Below are 17,255 nucleotides of genomic sequence, written 5' to 3'. Positions count from 1 at the left end.
TGCGTGACCCCTACGAGCCGGATGAGGTTCGGCTGCAACCCACCCACCTCCTGCCCCGGGATGCTCTTCTTTCTTTTCTTGGCGGGGTCGCCTTGATTCCGGTTTCGGACCCTGGCTGGTGTAGACACTTGTGCAGGTTAGGAGGAGAATCTTTGGGGCTGTTTTGTGGGTCCACGCTGACTTTTGTGAGCTCTGGGCCCTGAAGTCTTGGGCAGTACTGAGCCAGGAACACCCAGGAAAGAGCCCAAGTTTCGGGTGGTAAAGTCTGCATTAGAGAGTGATTGACATAGGCAAGGACAGAGAGGATGGGAGCGGATCAAAATGTGAGACTTTAAGGTGCTAACTTGGGAATGATTTAATTTTAATAAACCTTAAAGAACTGTTGGTTTTGATTACCTTTAGAGCCACGTCGAAGCCGTGAAGAAAAATAGATTCATTTATTTGAACAGCTGCTGCGGCTTAAAGAATCGTTTTTGTAGGAGACAGGCCTACTAAAAGGCCTGACAAAAGAATTAAACAATCTTGCTGAGAGGACATGACTCAGTATGTGATTCCTGAAGGAATCCAAGAAGGAACAGAAAACATCTTGAAAGCAGGATGGACACCTGGGGTTGGAAAACCATCAACAGACTGTTCCTATCCTTGGTGCCTGGGAGGCACATAAAGATTACCTGGGTCTCTGTCCTTGAGGCAGAAAAACAGGGATACAAAAATATTAAATGTTAACTGCACAGGATTATCATTGAAGGCCACCTGACCTGCTATGCTCATGTAAACACGTACAAGGAAGTCTCAAAAAGTATAATAAAGCAGACTTGAAATCAGTTTGGGCGCCTTCACCTCGTGGGGGTGTTGGTTCCCTTTCTTGAGTGTTTCTCATTCTTTTGCCACGGTGGCGCTTTGGGGAACCCGTGCTGTCGAGCTGGACTAGACAAGTGGCGCCCCAACAGGGACCTGAAAGGGAAACCAGCTTTCGGAGCTTCTCCTTAGGAGGCAAGGAACGCAGGGAATTCCGACCGAAGAGGTGGACGTGGAAAGTACCTGGTGAGTACACCCCATGGATAATTCAATCAGAGTAACAATGGGGCATGGGTTGCCGTTTCCTTTTCCAGAAAATCTTCCCGACCTAGGGATCGAACCCTGATCTCCCGCATTGTGGGCAGACGCTTTACCGTCTGAGCCACAAGGGAAGCCCTAAGCATATATGCAAGTCTTTTTTTTTTTTTTTTAGAGAACTCCATGATTTAATCCGCGATAAATACATAAGTACATAATTCGAAAATCCAAACCTCCACCTATATGCAAGTCTTAAAAGACTTTGTTGAAAAGCTTGGGAGTGCAAGTTTCTCATTCTGCTTTAAAAGACTTACTTTCTGCTATTGAAAAACATTGCTATTGACTTGATCCAGATAGAGGGACTTTAAGGTATAAAGAATAGCAAGAAGTTATGCGTTGCCTATGCAGAGCTTATCATAGTGGGGTATCATAGTGGGGAACGTAGTCCTTTGCCTGGTCACTGGGAAATCTTATTAGCACTGCGCTAGGACCTTTACATTCAGAAGCCTCTGATTCTGAAAATTCTGTAGAGACAACACATGAACAATCAGAGAATGAATCTCGTTTATATGAGAATAGTGATTCTGAAGGGGGAAAAGCACCTCTGTGCCCCAAATGAAAAGAGCGAAAGAAAATAAAATCATGTGGGAATAATGATCATTTTCCCATGGTTAATGTGGCTCATCCTTCAGCACCCTTAACAGAGCCACCCCCTTTAGATCTGCAGACTCCGTGGGATGACGGCATTTTGAACCTCATCTGACAGTGCCCAACCATATTTCTCCCTTTCAAAGGGGAATTAGACAGGCACAACTACAAGGGGATGAAGATGCCCTAGCCCTCCCTGTGGTGGTCACTCAGGTTTCCCCTGGTCCACAGTATCCACAAGGTGCTATTACTTATGATTATCACCCTCTGCCTTTTAAGACAGTCAAAGAGATAAAACAAGCGTGTACACAATATGGTACTAACTCTCCATATACTGTGGGTTTAATTCAAGGACTTTCACAAGCTGAAAGGCTGATCCCTTTTGACTGAGATACGGTTGCAAGAACTTGTTTTTCATCCTCTGAATTTTTACAATTTAAAACCTGGTGGAAAGATGAAACAAATCAACAAGCTCATAAAAATGCTGCTTCAAATCCACCTATTAACATTTCCTTGGAGCAGCTGATGGGGTCAGGAGGATATTTTGGAATACAGGCTCAATTACAATTTGACGATCAGGTCCTCTCCCAAGTACGATTTGTATGTTTAAGAGCTTGGGAAAAACTTAATCCTCCTGGACATACTACTCCATCATTTACACAAGTTAGACAGTCTAATGGAGACACTTATGTTGACTTTATAGCCAGACTTCGAAAAAATTTAATGAGCTCGGTATCTCACCCTAATCTAAGGGACATGCTTTTACAGCTGTTGGCTTATGACAATGCTAACTCTGAATGCCAAAAGGCTCTCCAACCTTTAAAAGCTCAGGAAAGCAACTTGGAAGATTATATAAAGGCGTGTCATGATACTGGATCAGAACCCTATAAGATGCAGTTACTGGCACAGGCCCTTTCAAAAGGAAAAAAGGACAATAAAATTAAATGTCATGGATGCAGAAAACTGGGACAAATGAAAAAAGATTGTAAAATAAATAATAATGATCGAAAAGGGGAAGCTAAAGCCCCTGGATTATGTTCTAAATTTCAAAAAGGAAATCACTGGGCTAATCAACGCCATTCCAAATTTCATAAAGACGGGACTCCTCTGTTGGGAAACACCTTTCTGGGCCGAACTAGGGGCTCCCAAAACAATCCGTGTTCATGGAATGCAGTCCCATTCACATATCCCACTCAAATATTAGAAAACAATCAATCTATGATTTACTCCCAACAACCTCGGGCAATGGCAACCCACTCCAGTGCTCTTGCCTGGAGAATCCCATGGATGGAGGAGCCTGGTAGGCTACAGTCCATGGGGTCGCTAAGAGTCAGACATGACTGAGCGACTTCACTTTCACTTTTCACTTTCATGCATTAGAGAAGGAAATGGCAACCCACTCCAGTATTCTTGCCTGGAGAATCCCAGGGACAGAGGAGCCTGTTGGACAGCCGTCTATGGGGTCGCACAGACACGATTGACGTGACTTAGCAGTAGCAGTAGCAGTAACCTCGGGCAGCGCAGCAATAGATATTCCTGCCCTAGATAATCAATTATTGATGCCATCTATGAGAGTATGTAAAATTCCTATAGGAATATGGGGTCCTCTTCCAAAAAATACTGTTGGACTTATGATTGGTAGAAGTAATCTAACTATAAAGGGCATTCAAGTACAAATTGGAATCATTGAAGACTTTGAAAGGGAAATTCATGTTATGATGAGTGCTAGTATTCCATATCAAATAAATAAGGGAGACTGAATTACACAACTCCCTTCTGTTGCCTTACATAAAGATTAATCCCCTAGAAAAAGAGAAGGAGGATTTGGAAGTACGGGAAAACAAGTATATTGGCAGACCTATGTTACTGATGAGAGACCAAAACTAGATACAGAAATAATGGGAAAGAGATTTTCTGGGCTCATGGATACAGGAGCTGATGTTTCAATAATAGCTATAAAACATTGACCTCATTCCTGGCCATTAAATTAGTTCCTACTGTTATAACAGGAATAGGGACTATGAATATCTGTCAAAGCTCTCAAACAATGCTCTGTAAAGGCCCAGAACAACAAACTGCCACTTTGCAACCTCTGGTTGCAGATATTCCAATCAATTTTGGGGGACGAGATTTATTAATGCAATGGGGAGCATATGTAACCATACCCACTATATCCCCACAAGCTAAACAAATTATGGCCAATATGGTGTATAACCCTTTCCAAAATCCAAATTTATCCTAGGGGCCACTGCTTCAAAAAAGACTGCATTAAAACTGACTTGGCTTTCAGAAAAACCCATATAGATGGAGCAGTAGCCCTTAACCAGAGAAAAATTGGAAGCATTCTATGAGCTAATACTAGAACATAAAGAACAAGGACATATAATTGAATCTACTAGCCCCTGGAACTCCCTAGTTTTTGTTGTAAAAAAGAAATCAGGTAAATGGAGAATATTAACAGACCTAAGAAAAATTAATGCTGTAATGGAACCCATGGGAGCCTTACGGTCAGGTATTCTCTTACCATCTATGATTCCTAAAAAATGACATCTTACAATAATATACTTAAAAGATTGTTTTTTTACTGTTTCTTTAGATCTTTCTGATGCTCCTAAGTTTGCTTTTACTGTCCTAGCATTAATACCAGTCAGAGATATCAATGGACTGTCTTACTTCAAGGATGATGAATAGTCCTGCTGCTGCTGCTGCTGCTAAGTCACTTCAGTCGTGTCCGACTCTGTGTGATCCCATAGACGGCAGCCCACCAGGCTCCCCCATCCCTGGGATTCTCCAGGCAAAAACACTGGAGTGGGTTGCCATTTCCTTCTCCAATGAAAGGACCTTAATGAAAGTCCTACTTTATGTCACATTTTTATTAATCAGCCCTTATCTATCATTAGACAAAAATATCCCCAGGCTTATGTTATACATTATATGGATGATATTTTATTGGCTTATCCAGATAATCAGTTATTGCACCATATATTTTTAGACACTCAAAATATATTGAAAGAATTTGGCTTAATAATTGCCCCGGATAAAATATAGAAAATAATTATTTGGGATACATTCTTAATCATCATACAGTATCCTCTCAAAAGATACAAATTAGAACTGATCACCTTAATACTCTGAACGACTTGCAAAAATTATTAGGAGATACTAATTGGTTATGACCTACACTGCTGCTGCTGCTGCTGCTAAGTAGCTTCAGTCGTGTCCGACTCTGTGCGACCCCATAGACGGCAGCCCACCAGGCTCCGCCGTCCCTGGGATTCTCCAGGCAAAAACACTGGAGTGGGTTGCCATTTCCTTCTCCAATGCATGAAAGTGAAAAGTGAAAGTGAAGTCGCTCAGTCATGTCCGACTCTTCGTGACCCCATGGACTGCAGCCTACCAGGCTTCTCTGTCCATGGGATTTTCTAGGCAAGAGTACTGGAGTGGGGTGCTATCGCCTTCTCCGATGACCTACACTGGTTATCCTTAATTATGCTTTGACAAATTTATTTAATACTCTAAAAGGAGATACAGATCTCAGCAGTCCATGAACACTTAGAGCTGAAGCCAATCGAGAATTACAAGAAATGAATCAAGGCATGCAACAAAAACAGTTATCTCGAATTGATATTCAGCAACCTTTAACTGCTTTAATTATGCCTACACCTCATTCTCCTACAGGAATAATACGGAAAAATGAATTTATAATTACAACAGGTATTTTTACCCCATAAACAAACAAAATTATTGACTGCCTATGTAGACCTTATTAGTAAATTGATTTTTAAATCGAGGACTCGTATTCAACAAATTTCAGGATATGATCCCAAATATATAATAGTTCCTTTAGCTAAAGGTCAGATAGAATGACTTTTTGCACAAAACATGGAATGGCAGATAGCATTATCTGATTTTATTGGTACAATTGATTGTCACTCTGGGATTTCTTTGGAAGGAATGATGCTAAAGCTGAAACTCCAGTACTTTGGCCACCTGATGCAAAGAGTTGACTCTTGGAAAAGACTCTGATGCTGGGAGGGATTGGGGGCAGGAGGAGAAGGGGACGACAGAGGATGAGATGGCTGGATGGCATCACTGACTCGATGGACGTGAGTCTGAGTGAACTCCGGGAGTTGGTGATGGACAGGGAGGCCTGGTGTGCTGCAATTCATGGGGTCGAAAAGAGTCGGACACGACTGAGCAACTGATCTGATCTGATCTGATCCATCTTCTAAATTAATTTTCTTAAAAAACATGTTTTTAAATTGCCTAGAATAACTAAAACAAAACCTATTGAGTGTGCTCCTATCTTTTTTACAGATGCAAATAAAGAATGTAAGGATGGATATTATGGTCCAACCACCAAAATTTGGCAATCATCATATTCATCAATACAACAAGCTGAAGTAGATGCCATAATTACTGTCCTGTCAGACATTGTAATACCCATTAATATCATCTCAGATTCTCAATATGCTGTTAAGGTAAGTTTCCAGATAGAAACTATTCATATTCCTGTCTCGGACCTTCCCATTCATCAGTTATTTTTGAAATTACAAGATATAGTTAGGGATCGACAATTTCCATTTCATATTACTCATACCCGCTCTCATTCTCAATTACCAGAACCTTTATCAGAAGGTAATGACCAGATTGATGTTAAATTAACTACATTCCTTACTCCCACTTAGTTTCATGCTTTAACTTACATTAACGTCAGAGGATTACAATATTGATTTCAGTTATCCCGACAACAAGCTAAGAATATTGTTTCTCAGTGCCCTACCTGTCAGACTTCCACAATAGTGCCCATAAATCAGTGCCCGTAAATCCTTGTGGATTATATCCTAATGACTTACGGCAAACTGATGTTACTCATATGCCCTGTTTTGGTAATTTAGGTTTAATACATGTTTCCATTGACACATATTCTGGAATGATTTTTGCTTCAGTTCATAATGGAGAGTCAACTGTTCAATGTATCCCTCACTTACGACAAGCTCTTGCCTATATGGGCCTACCAAAAACTATAAAAACTGACAATGGGCCTTCTTATAAAAGTCATATCTTTCAAAAATTTTTAGCTGACTGGTCTATTAAACATATTACAGGCATTCCTTATAATCCTCAAGGACAAGCCATCATCAAACATGCCCACCGAACTTTAAAACTTATACTACAGAAACAAAAAGGGGGAGGACAGTATGGCTTGGGACCTGTTTCCCCTAAGGATAAAATAGCTCTAGCTCTTTTTACTCTAAATTTTTTGGACATAAGAGGGCTATATGAGAAACCAGCAGCTGAGGTTCACTGGAACTTTTCACAACAGACTAAAGATACTTCCCTTAAAGTTTCTCCCTTACAGGAGGTTTGGCAAAAAATATTGTGGAAAGAGGACAGGGAATGGAAGCTGGATATCATGCTTAAACAAGGAAGAGGGTATGCTCTTACCTTAATAGAGGAAAATGAACACCAATGGATCCTGAGGAGGAGAATCTGGTATTGGAAAGAAAAAAACATGATTTGATATAGACCCACCCTCCAGACTTCTGACGCATGCCATGCCGCATCTTACGTTAGAACTTGGGCCTGCCAAGACCAAGTGAACGTGAACTGCCACAATACCCACTTGGGGGCAGAAAAGTTATCACAGGAAGCTGAGAGCCTAGTTCATCATCATGGCCTTTCAAAAACATCTGCCAATCTACTACTGGCTATGGTAACCCTTATCACAATGTCAGTAAGTGTTCAGGCTGATTCCAGTCATCATTATTGGGCATATATTCTCAATCCTCCTTTATTAAGACCCATTACATAGGAAGATTCAGTATTCCCATATTTGTCAATGATTCAGCCTGGCTTCCTGGTCCTTATGATCCAAGCCTTCCTTTAAAAGAGGAAGAAGAAGGACAATCTCTAAAAAATTATACAGTAAGAACAGACAGCACATCCATTTGTATAGGATTTGGAGAATTCTGTTTAAAGACGGGATTCTGGGGATGGCTTTCTATTGTAGAAAAGCCTGGAGAGAATAAGAACACTTTTTTCTTATTAACAGCACTTACTTTTAAAGAAAGAGAAAATTCCACCATACATTATCGTCCTCCTAATCTCCCAGGCTATGCTTTTAAGAATAGGACATGGTATGGATGGAGGACTGGATCCAGTGGAAAAATGGTAGAGGGTCTGAAGGTCATCTGTTACTAAATACTCCTGAGGGACAGATTATAGATTAGGGCCCTAGAGGAACCCCTAAGATTAAAGGAACAAGTATTTCTAGTCCATGGATATATCATAATAACACACTTGGTACATATGGAAATGCATCTTTGATATGGCATGGAGAGGGATTTGCTCCCCCCATTCCTCAACTTATCCATCACCCAGTACATAATGAGATTTGGAAGATACCTATGGCTTTAAAAACCCTTAAGGCTTGGAATGGCCATTATACTGAATATATCTTAAATGATCCTAAGGCCACTTTTAATTTTACTAAAAATTCTACTCATACTATTCAGGCCTGTGTAAGATTACCTTTTGTGCTTATGTTAGGGCCAGCGATATGTAACATCTCTACTGGTCTCATAAATTGTATAAATCATTCTTTTTATACTTGTTTAAACAATACCATTCCTTTCAATGAATCTTGGCAAAGTATTTATGTTTTAAAAACTTGGACAGGTATTTGGATACCAGTGGATTTACAAAGAGGCTGGCAAGAAAGCCCTACTCTTTATGCCATAGAAGAAATTATAAAAGCAACTTTAAAAAGAACAAAAAGATTTATTGGTATGTTAAATAGCAGCTATTCTGGGAATTATAGCAATAACCACCACTACAGCAGTGTAGCATTGCATCAATCTGTTCAAACTTCATTTTGTACAAGATTGGCATAAGGATGCAGACGTTCTTTGGTCCACTCAACAAAAAATAGATGAAAAATTGGCTTCACAAGTGGCTGGCTTACAACATACTGTTATTTATTAGGAGATCAATTGGTAAGTCTACAAAAACAATTAAGACTAGAGAGTGACTGGAATTACACATCATTCTGTGTGACTGCACATAAATATGTATAATCAATTGACTTTTAACTGGGATAAAGTTAAACGACATTTACTAAATCAAGGAAATATTACATAAGATATACAAGAGTTACAATGTGACATTCTAGACATGTTTAATAAAAAACTTGATGTGATTACTGGCTCTTTGCTTAATGCTATAGCTGATGGACTGTCTTCCTTAAATCCTCTCAAACAAATCAAATCCTATGGTTATGGACTTATAATTAGTTGCAATGTTTTATTCTGTTTTGTCTCTGTATAGTCTGGAGAAGAACATGAAAGCAGCAGCAGAAACAGTTAGCCTTCATTGACTATATTCAGTTATCTACAGAAACAAAAAGGGGGAGATGTAGGAGACAGGCCTACTAAAAGGCCTGACAAAAGAATTAAACAATCTTGCTGAGAGGACATGACTCAGTATGTGACTCGTGAAGGAATCCAGGAAGGAACAGCAAACATCTTGAAAGCAGGATGGACACCTGGGATGGAAAGCCAGCAGCAGACTGTTCCTGTCCTTGGTGCCTGGGCGGCACACAGAGACTACCTGGGTCTCTGTCCTTGAGGCAGAAAAACAGGGATACAAAAATATTAAATGTTAACTGCACAGGATTATCATTGAAGGCCACCTGGCCTGCTATGCTCACATAAACACATACAAGCAAGTCTCAAAAAGTATAATAAATCAGACTTGAGATCAGCTTGGACGCCTTCACCTCGTGGGGGCGTTCATCCCGATCCCCGCTGTAACTTTGAGTGTTTCTCACTCTTCTGCCACGGCGGCGGTTTGGGGAACCTGTGCTGTCGAGCTGGACACGACAGTTTTCTCATTTGTAGTGATCTCATTGGATAGGGTGAGGTTTAAGCACTTTCTCACATTCATTGTTTTATTTAATCTTCTCGCCAATCCTGCTAAGATACTTTGCAGTATCATCTCTATTTATACACTTGGCCCTTGGATTGTAATGCCTAGCTTTAACTAGACTTGGTTCTAAGTGACCTCTTCTACCCCCTGCCCCTCTGAAGTGACTTAGCTGTTTACAAAACTCAGTCCAAAGATGTACCACTGATGCTCAAGGCATTTACACATGATCTCCAAGAAATGTTTCTGGTAATGAAAGGATAACTTGGACAGTCTTATAGTTCATAAGATGATTACTTTGGAGGAGCAGTTTTTATTTGGTTATGTAAATTGAGTGTGCGCTAATCACTTGTCAGATATTTAGAATCGTCCCATTTATCTCCGTCCCATTTATCTCCGCATGACTGGCTCTTTTTGTTCTGTTGAGTCTCACTTGATGTCAAAGAGGAGTTCCCTGACTTCCATGCTAAACCACCATCAACATGTTTTATTTTCTTCATAGTATCTATCATACTCTGGATTATCTTATTCATTTATTGTTTGTTTACGGCTTTAACCCCAACACCCACTTAAAATGTACACATAATGAGAGAAGGGACCTTGTCAATCTTGCTCAGTGCCATATCCCAAGGCCTAGAGTAATGCCAATACATATTTGTTAAATGAACAAATGTTTGCAATATTTTTGCAAGTCTCCAACTTTACCATGTTCACCCCAGAAATAAAATCAAGCAGAAGACACTGTTTAAAAAGAAGCCATTTATTAATACAAAATTAAACCTGAGATAATAGAAAATAGCAACTCTTGGGAATTATAAAGGCATCAGCCCCATGCTCCACCCCCACTCCAGCAACACAAATAAAGTTGATTCCTATTGGACACTTCTACCACTAATAACTTCAAGCCTGCTGCAGTATACAGAGCAGGCTGGGCCCCAAACCACAGAAAATTCACATTGCTGAGAAAGTGAAGCCTTTAGTTGGAGAGCCATGTGGCTACTTCTGGTTCTGCTTTCCCTTGTGGAAAGGTAGCACCTGGCTTACCCTGCTCTTTTGTGAATACTTTTGTGGTAAGAGGAATAAAGAAAGTCTCCGAAGCACTGACCACAAACCAGGGATGAGTCTCCACAATCATTCATAAACAACTGGCCTACTTTGTACATAAAAGTGCTAAGGTAATGCCAGTTGAACTGGTGTAATTAAACTGGAGAAGAAAGAATGATTCTACACCTTGCATAACCATTGCCTACCCATTTTATTGCACATAATGAAATTTGAGTCCTAACCTTAGTTTGCACTTGGTAATACTGTATTTTGTATACAATATAAACCGGTGTCTGCATTTAAATAGTTTGCACGCTTAGAAGTCTAAGTCCTGAATTTGGCTTTTGTAAGAGTCCGTACTATATCAAATTTTAACATTAAGTATTTCAAAGGTCTGTCTTGTTCTTTTCTGCAAAAGTCTAAACAGAAAACTTTCTATACTGTTACGAAGGGCCCTTTTTTTTCTTGGCTGCTCCTTGGGGCATGTGGGAACTTAGTTCGGGACCAGGGAATTAAGGATCAAACTTACCCCGCTGCATTGGAAGGCAGAGTCTTAAACACTGGACTGCTAAGGAAGTCCTGAAGGGCATTTTTTATTAAATAAAATGAAAATAGGGAGTTCCCTGGTGGTCCAGTGGTTGGGACTCTGCTCTTTCACTGCCACGGGCCCAGATTCAGTCCCAGGTCAGGGAACTGAGGTCCCACAAGCTGTATGACACAAAAAAAGAAAAAAAGAATCACCCTGGCAGTGAAATCCAGCCTAAATTATAACTTTGGTTGGCTACATCTTCAAAGGTCACAATAAGTGTGGGGCCCTAGTGGAAGCATCATATATGTATATATGAGAGTGGAAATCCAACTGCGACCCCATGAACTATACACAGTCCATGGAATTCTCTAGGCCAGAATACTGGAGTGGGTAACCTTTCCCTTCTCCAGGGGATTTTCCCAACCCAGGGATCAAACCCAGGTCTCCCACATTGCAGGCAGATCCTTTACCAGCTGAGCCTCAAGGGAAGCCCAATATATATATGAACACCCCACATATATAAATGTTTATTGTGAGATCTGTTGCAACATTTCCATTTTGTGGGATATTATATAGTTTCATGTCAGCCAAAAATTATAAAGTCTCTGATCTTTACCCCATTCAAAGCAAGTGCCATTATGTTTTAAAATAAACACTTGATGTTAGCTTTGATGTAAATAGCTAGATTTTTTTAATTTAAAAACAAACTGGTATATCACACATAGAACAGCTTAGCAGGCTGTTCAAAATATTAAAAACAAAACCTTACAGAAACCCAAGGTCCTATTATACAGTCTATACTGAAGTCATAAGCATCATCTTCCTCTTCAGTCTTTACAACCACATATATGTCTGTAAATAATGTGTGTATATACACATGCATACACACTAAACCAGATATATTGATAAGCTATGGGAGTTCTCTAGTGATAATTCATTAATACATTACAACCAGTGTAGTTCTAAGATCCAAGGTGTTCTTGTTCCACTGCCCCAGAAAAAGCAGATGATCTCCCTCTCCATTAAGCTGTATGTTTAAACCACAGTAGTAGAAGTGTTTGGCTACCTCCCCAAATCTAACAGCTTTTTATTTAGCCAGCCACTCATGATGGCTTAAGTGGTCTTGCTTCATCTCTCATTCCCTTGGGTTTAGGGCCTTAGATGGACTTCATCAAAATGTGGCCTCAGTAAGTGCTATAAAGTTATGTACTGTAACAGTAATAGAATGGATGAAGTTGGAATGTTTATCCCACTTAAAAGTGCCACAGAATATGAGATAATGTGAGATAATTACTAGAGCTATATTGCTGGGCTGATTCTTCCTCCATAATTTTCATGAGTTTTTGGGGGAAATGGACTTTTGTAGCATATAAAGATAATAAAATAGAAGAATTCATTAGGCAGACAGAAAAAGACCAAAGACCTGTAACAATTTGTGCTTTGATTCACATTGACCTATTTTAACCTTTTGAAATGATGATAACTTTTTCTGCTATCATTTGCAGCCTGAGTCTCCATCTCTAAAATAGAGCAGGATGATTCCTTAAGTTGACGTGATATTTATTAGCCTCTGAATTTTGATATTCATGAGGTGAGAAGGAATTTCAGATATGCCCTAGATATGAAGCAAATCAGCACTAAGAAAAGGTGTCCAATCTCTAGCCAGTTTAATGCAGGTGGGAATAAGTGTGGGAATGGTGGTAAGGCTACTCCATCTCCAACAGAAATTGTGGAAAACCAGGCAAGAAAAGCCACTCAAAAAAGCTGACATGAAAGGCAAAGTAAGTGATATAAAAAAATTACAACTCCAGAGAGCCAGAATACAACCCACCAGGAGTTCTGCTTCACCACCAACATAAATAGTTTATAAAGCAAGAGAGAGGAATGGAAATTAGGAAAAGGTGTTGAATAATAGTGGTTTATGAGGTGCATGAAACTGGAGCCGATTAGACAGAGTGAAGTAAGCCAGGAAGAAAAACACCAGTACAGTATACTAACGCATATATATGGAATTTAGAAAGATGGTAATGATAACCCTGTATGCGAGACAGCAAGAGACACAGACCTATAGAACAGTCTCTTGGACTCTGTGGGAGAGGGAGAGGGTGGGATGATTTGGGAGAATGGCATTGAAACATGTATAATATCATATAAGAAACGAATCGCCAGTCCAGGTTCGATGCAGGATACAGGATGCCCGGGGCTGGTGCACTGGGATGACCCAGAGGGATGGTACGGGGAGGGAGGTGGGAGGGGGGTTCAGGATTGGGGACACGTGTACACCCGTGGCGGATTCATGTTGATGTATGGTAAAACCAATGCAATATTGTAAAGTAATTAGCCTCCAATTAAATAAATTTAAATTTTAAAAAAATAATGAGCAGTTTAAAGAATACAGGAGAGGTTTTCATACTCTAAACCTGGCCCGTCTTACCTCATTCACAGCCAAGAACTAACATGTCCCAAATCATGACTGAGAGGCTGAAAGAGCTAGAAAAAGAAGGAGTTCTTTAAAAATTCTGTTGATCAGCACCTTGAATCAAATGGGGTGTTTCAGGCTTCTGGTTCCCATTGAATCAAAAACTGGATGCCTCCATCTCTCGTGAGAAGAGGCTCTATTACCATAGGCTGAGACCCTGGCTACACATGATTAGAATAAAATATCAGTGGATATAACTTACTCCTTGGATTCATGGTAAGACAGTGTTCATTAAGGACTTGTGCATTGGATATCCTTCATGTCCCATGGTTGTATAAGGACTTCCATCTCCTTAGCTGTGTCAAGTTAAATACTTGTATGAGCAATTAGAGATTTTGGTTCCTTTTCATGAAGATCTCTGTTAGGTAATCCCAAAATTTCCCCTGAAGTGTCTCATTGTTGTGGATCATGGCAGTGAGAGCTTCCCCCTGGTCCAGACCTTGCCAATAATCTTGCAGCCACATCTCCTTCCAGCTGAAACATCAAAATGAGAGTTGGATTATAGAGCCTCAGTACAACTAGGAATCCTACCTTTCTCCCAATGGCCAAAGAAACCTTCAGCAGATACACTGATTTCTGGTTAGGACCAAGGATCTGCTTTGAGGGAAGGAAATGTGAAGTAAATCCAGTACTAATCTAAGTGACAGGCAGTGAGCCAAAAACACAAATTCATTATCCAAGCCCCCCTACACACATACACATATCCCAGTGAGTTAAATTTCCTGACTTGCCTGCTCTTGGTCTCCAAATGTGGAGGGAATTAAGAGGTAGGCAGAGCAGGGGCCAAACTATGGAAACAGTAATCTTCCTAAGAAAAGCAAGTGAGTGTATTTAGATGGTTACTTTTTATGTTACACCTGTTTCAGTAATCAAGAAGTGCAAGAGTATCGAGTGTCTAGTATCCAGTATTTAGATGGTTACTTTTTATGTTACACCTGTTTCAGTAATCAAGAAGTGCGAAAGTATCCAGTGTGTAGATGAGCCATAACGTGAATGTTTCTCTTTTTTTAATGTTACACTTTTCTTCTGATAAATCATAATATGTTCTGCACAAACTAGATACAAATTACCTGATGTAAATTACTGGATACAAATCCACTCCACTCCCAGGACCAAACTGTGCCAGCCCTCTGCCGCCATCCACTGTCCACGGTGATCTCTGCAGGTCATTCTAGCAGTCTCTCTCAAACATTATCTCACCGCTCCCCTAACAGCTGTGGTTTGCTGCAAATGGCTTCAACGTTTTTATAACCCATCTCCTATGCTGACCTTGTTTCCAATGCCACCACCTTCTGCTGCCTACTTCAGTAGCCTCCTCACTTCCCTTCTAATCCACATTGGCCACAATCATTAATCATCTTTTGAAAGCATCCCTTCTATTCTGTCTAGGACAAACATAATTTATCATCCAAATCAGGGTAATTTTAAGAGTCAAAGGAGATGCTGTTAATAGTTAGACCAAGTTAACAGGCATAAACCCTGATTACTGCAGGCAAACCTCCCTGGAAACACTAATGTATTTCTCATCCACAGCCCCACCATGTTGAAGATGCTCAATAAACAGCTGAGTTGATTTTCAGGACAGTCCAGCTCCAGGGCCTGGTATTCAGAATACGTATAACCTGGCCCAACTTTGTCCCTCATCACTTCCCTAAACAGGCCCTCTGCTCTAGTTGAAGCTTTTTTTGAATCACTACTACAAACACCGTTTATAAAAGCTGATTTTCGTATGTTGTTGCCCTCAATTACCTCTCACATTTTCTACTGCTCTTTCGCAATTTGTCTTCTCTTAGATTCTTGATACCTTAAAGGCACAGTGACCTCATGTCATAATTTCCTTATACAACATCGCCTCAGCACCCAGGGCTAGTTTATTGCCTGCAGGAAGCAAGTCTGTAACTCATTTGATTTGATAGCCCCAGGGGACCCCAGCTATCCTTACCTGTCATTCTCAGGAATCTCCTCCACACTGCCAAACCCAGGTGTGGGCACTGGGCAGTCCATGTGTGAGGGCTGGGCAATATAAGGCTCAGGGACCGGGATGTTCCCAGGAGAGGCTGCGTGGGCCTTCTCGGCATCCAGCCGCGCCAGTTCGTGGTCACAGACAAAACACTCGAAGCCGTTAAGGTAGTTAGGTAGTAAGGGGTCATTCACTCCCCATTCGCGCTGCTTCAAACTATCCAGAAGGAACTGGTTAGTGATGCCCCCAGGTTGCTTGTATGCCAAGTATTTCATATATTCTTCATCATTTTTGTCCAGGAAGTCAATAAACTCTGCCAGCTTCTGCGGCGACTCAAAGTCGTCAATGAGGATGATGGAGTGATTGTTCGGCATCCAGTCCCTCACAGAGGGAGAGCCGCGGTACACGGGCACAGCACCGAGGTGCATGGGGCGCCACAATTTTTCTGTCATGTAGTCGTCGCAGATGGCATTTTCGAGAGCCAAATGGAATTTATAGCGGGACAAGAAGGCCAAGAGCTCTGGATCCTCGGTGGTGGCTGTGGCTGTGTCCCGTAACCGCGGCGCGGGCAGCTCCCGATTCTGCAGGCACTTCCCATAGGAGTCCACCTGAGAGGGGTAGAGCACGGCCATCAAGAGGGTACAGCACGTCGGCCAGGACACCAGGAGTCCCGGTCTCAGCCCCACGCGCCACCCTCCCCTTCCCGCTCCGCCCGGCCCTCACCCACCGGAATGTAGCGCATGAGCTCGCGCACGTAGCGGTCTCGGTCCGCAGGCACGTCGCAGTGGGACTGCAGATAGAGCAGCGGCGCATAGCCGCGGCGGCGCCACTCTGCGCGCTCCTCGAGCGGAGGTGCCGCGCGGCGCAGGTAAGCGATCCCTGGCAGCCACTGCAGCGGCAACGGGTAGTCCGAGTAGCGACTGAAGGTGGAGGTAAGATTGAAGAGGCGGATGCCCGGACCATGGCTCAGCAAGAAGTTGTTGAGGGGCGACTCCTCGTGCAGAAGCGCCCAGCTCTGGTGCGCCAGGCGCGGAAGCGGCGCCTCAGACGCGCGGAAGTCGGTGCCGTAGAAGAGCAGCGCCCGTGTCCGCGAGTCTCCCCGCACCCGTCGGTCTCGGGACGCCACGCACGCCCCGCGCGCGCACTCGATGCGCTCCGAGTCGCCCGGGAAGTGAGGAAACAGCCCCGGGCTCCACCACAGCAGCACCGGCAGGTCCACCGCCTCCTCCCTCCCGGGCCGCGGGGCCCCCGGACTGCGAGCCACCCCCACTGCGCCCAGCGCCGAGGGAGGCCGGAAAACCGCGCCATCCCACGGCTCCGCCCACTCCGCCTCCCCGCCGGTCTCCCCCTCCGCCGCGAGTCCTGGGCCTCTGGTCGCACAGACACCAAGCACTCCCAGGACAGCAAGCACAGACCCCGGGCGGCCGGCCCCCATGTCTACTCTGGCGGCCGACGGCCGCAGCACCGGTCCCCGCCTGGCTCTGAGTAGCGATGGGTCCTACGCCACAGGGGCATGTGGCGCATGCGCGGCTTAGCGGCCAGCTCAGCCGGCCACTTCCCCAGAGCCGCTAGTCCTGGCAGGAAGGACTAGAGGGAAAGTGATACGTGGCAGA

At 42.6% G+C, this 17,255-nt stretch overlaps 1 protein-coding gene and 1 long non-coding RNA gene across 3 annotated transcripts; one reads left to right on the top strand and one right to left on the bottom strand.

Annotated features, from left to right (window-relative positions):
* Window positions 1–8: 8 nt before the first annotated feature.
* On the top strand, window positions 9–8,905 carry LOC109553797 (uncharacterized). 2 transcript variants are annotated; one of them, XR_002180098.2, is made up of 4 exons: window positions 9–136; window positions 403–1,044; window positions 6,022–6,185; window positions 7,053–8,905. It is a non-coding gene; the product is annotated as an uncharacterized lncRNA (long non-coding RNA). The 2 variants fall into 2 exon arrangements; XR_002180097.2 differs by having other exon boundaries at window positions 36–1,044.
* Window positions 8,906–10,374: 1,469 nt separating this feature from the next.
* FUT11 (fucosyltransferase 11) lies at window positions 10,375–17,202 on the bottom strand. Its single transcript, XM_019953663.2, has 3 exons — window positions 16,370–17,202; window positions 15,625–16,250; window positions 10,375–14,156 (listed from the first exon to the last, which is right to left on the bottom strand). The coding sequence occupies exons 1-3, from the start codon at window positions 17,075–17,077 to the stop codon at window positions 14,009–14,011; spliced, it is 1,482 nt and encodes a 493-aa protein (XP_019809222.2). The 5' UTR covers window positions 17,078–17,202; the 3' UTR covers window positions 10,375–14,008.
* Between the last annotated feature and the right edge of the window lie 53 nt (window positions 17,203–17,255).

This window comes from Bos indicus, chromosome 28 (genome assembly GCF_029378745.1).
Source record: "Bos indicus isolate NIAB-ARS_2022 breed Sahiwal x Tharparkar chromosome 28, NIAB-ARS_B.indTharparkar_mat_pri_1.0, whole genome shotgun sequence".
NCBI classification, from domain to species: Eukaryota; Metazoa; Chordata; class Mammalia; order Artiodactyla; family Bovidae; genus Bos; species Bos indicus.
The sequence above is the reverse complement of the archived record's forward strand: the minus strand, read 5'-3'. Positions and strand labels throughout refer to the sequence as shown.

Excerpts from the sequence above, each read along its gene's own strand:
- FUT11 (XM_019953663.2), bottom strand. The coding sequence starts at position 17,077 with ATGGGGGCCGGCCGCCCGGGGTCTGTGCTTGCTGTCCTGGGAGTGCTT. Across the intron at positions 16,251-16,369 it reads AGCTCATGCGCTACATTCCG|GTGGACTCCTATGGGAAGTG; the intron begins GTGGGTGAGGGC and ends TACCCCTCTCAG. Across the intron at positions 14,157-15,624 it reads GAGATTCCTGAGAATGACAG|CTGGAAGGAGATGTGGCTGC; the intron begins GTAAGGATAGCT and ends TTGATGTTTCAG.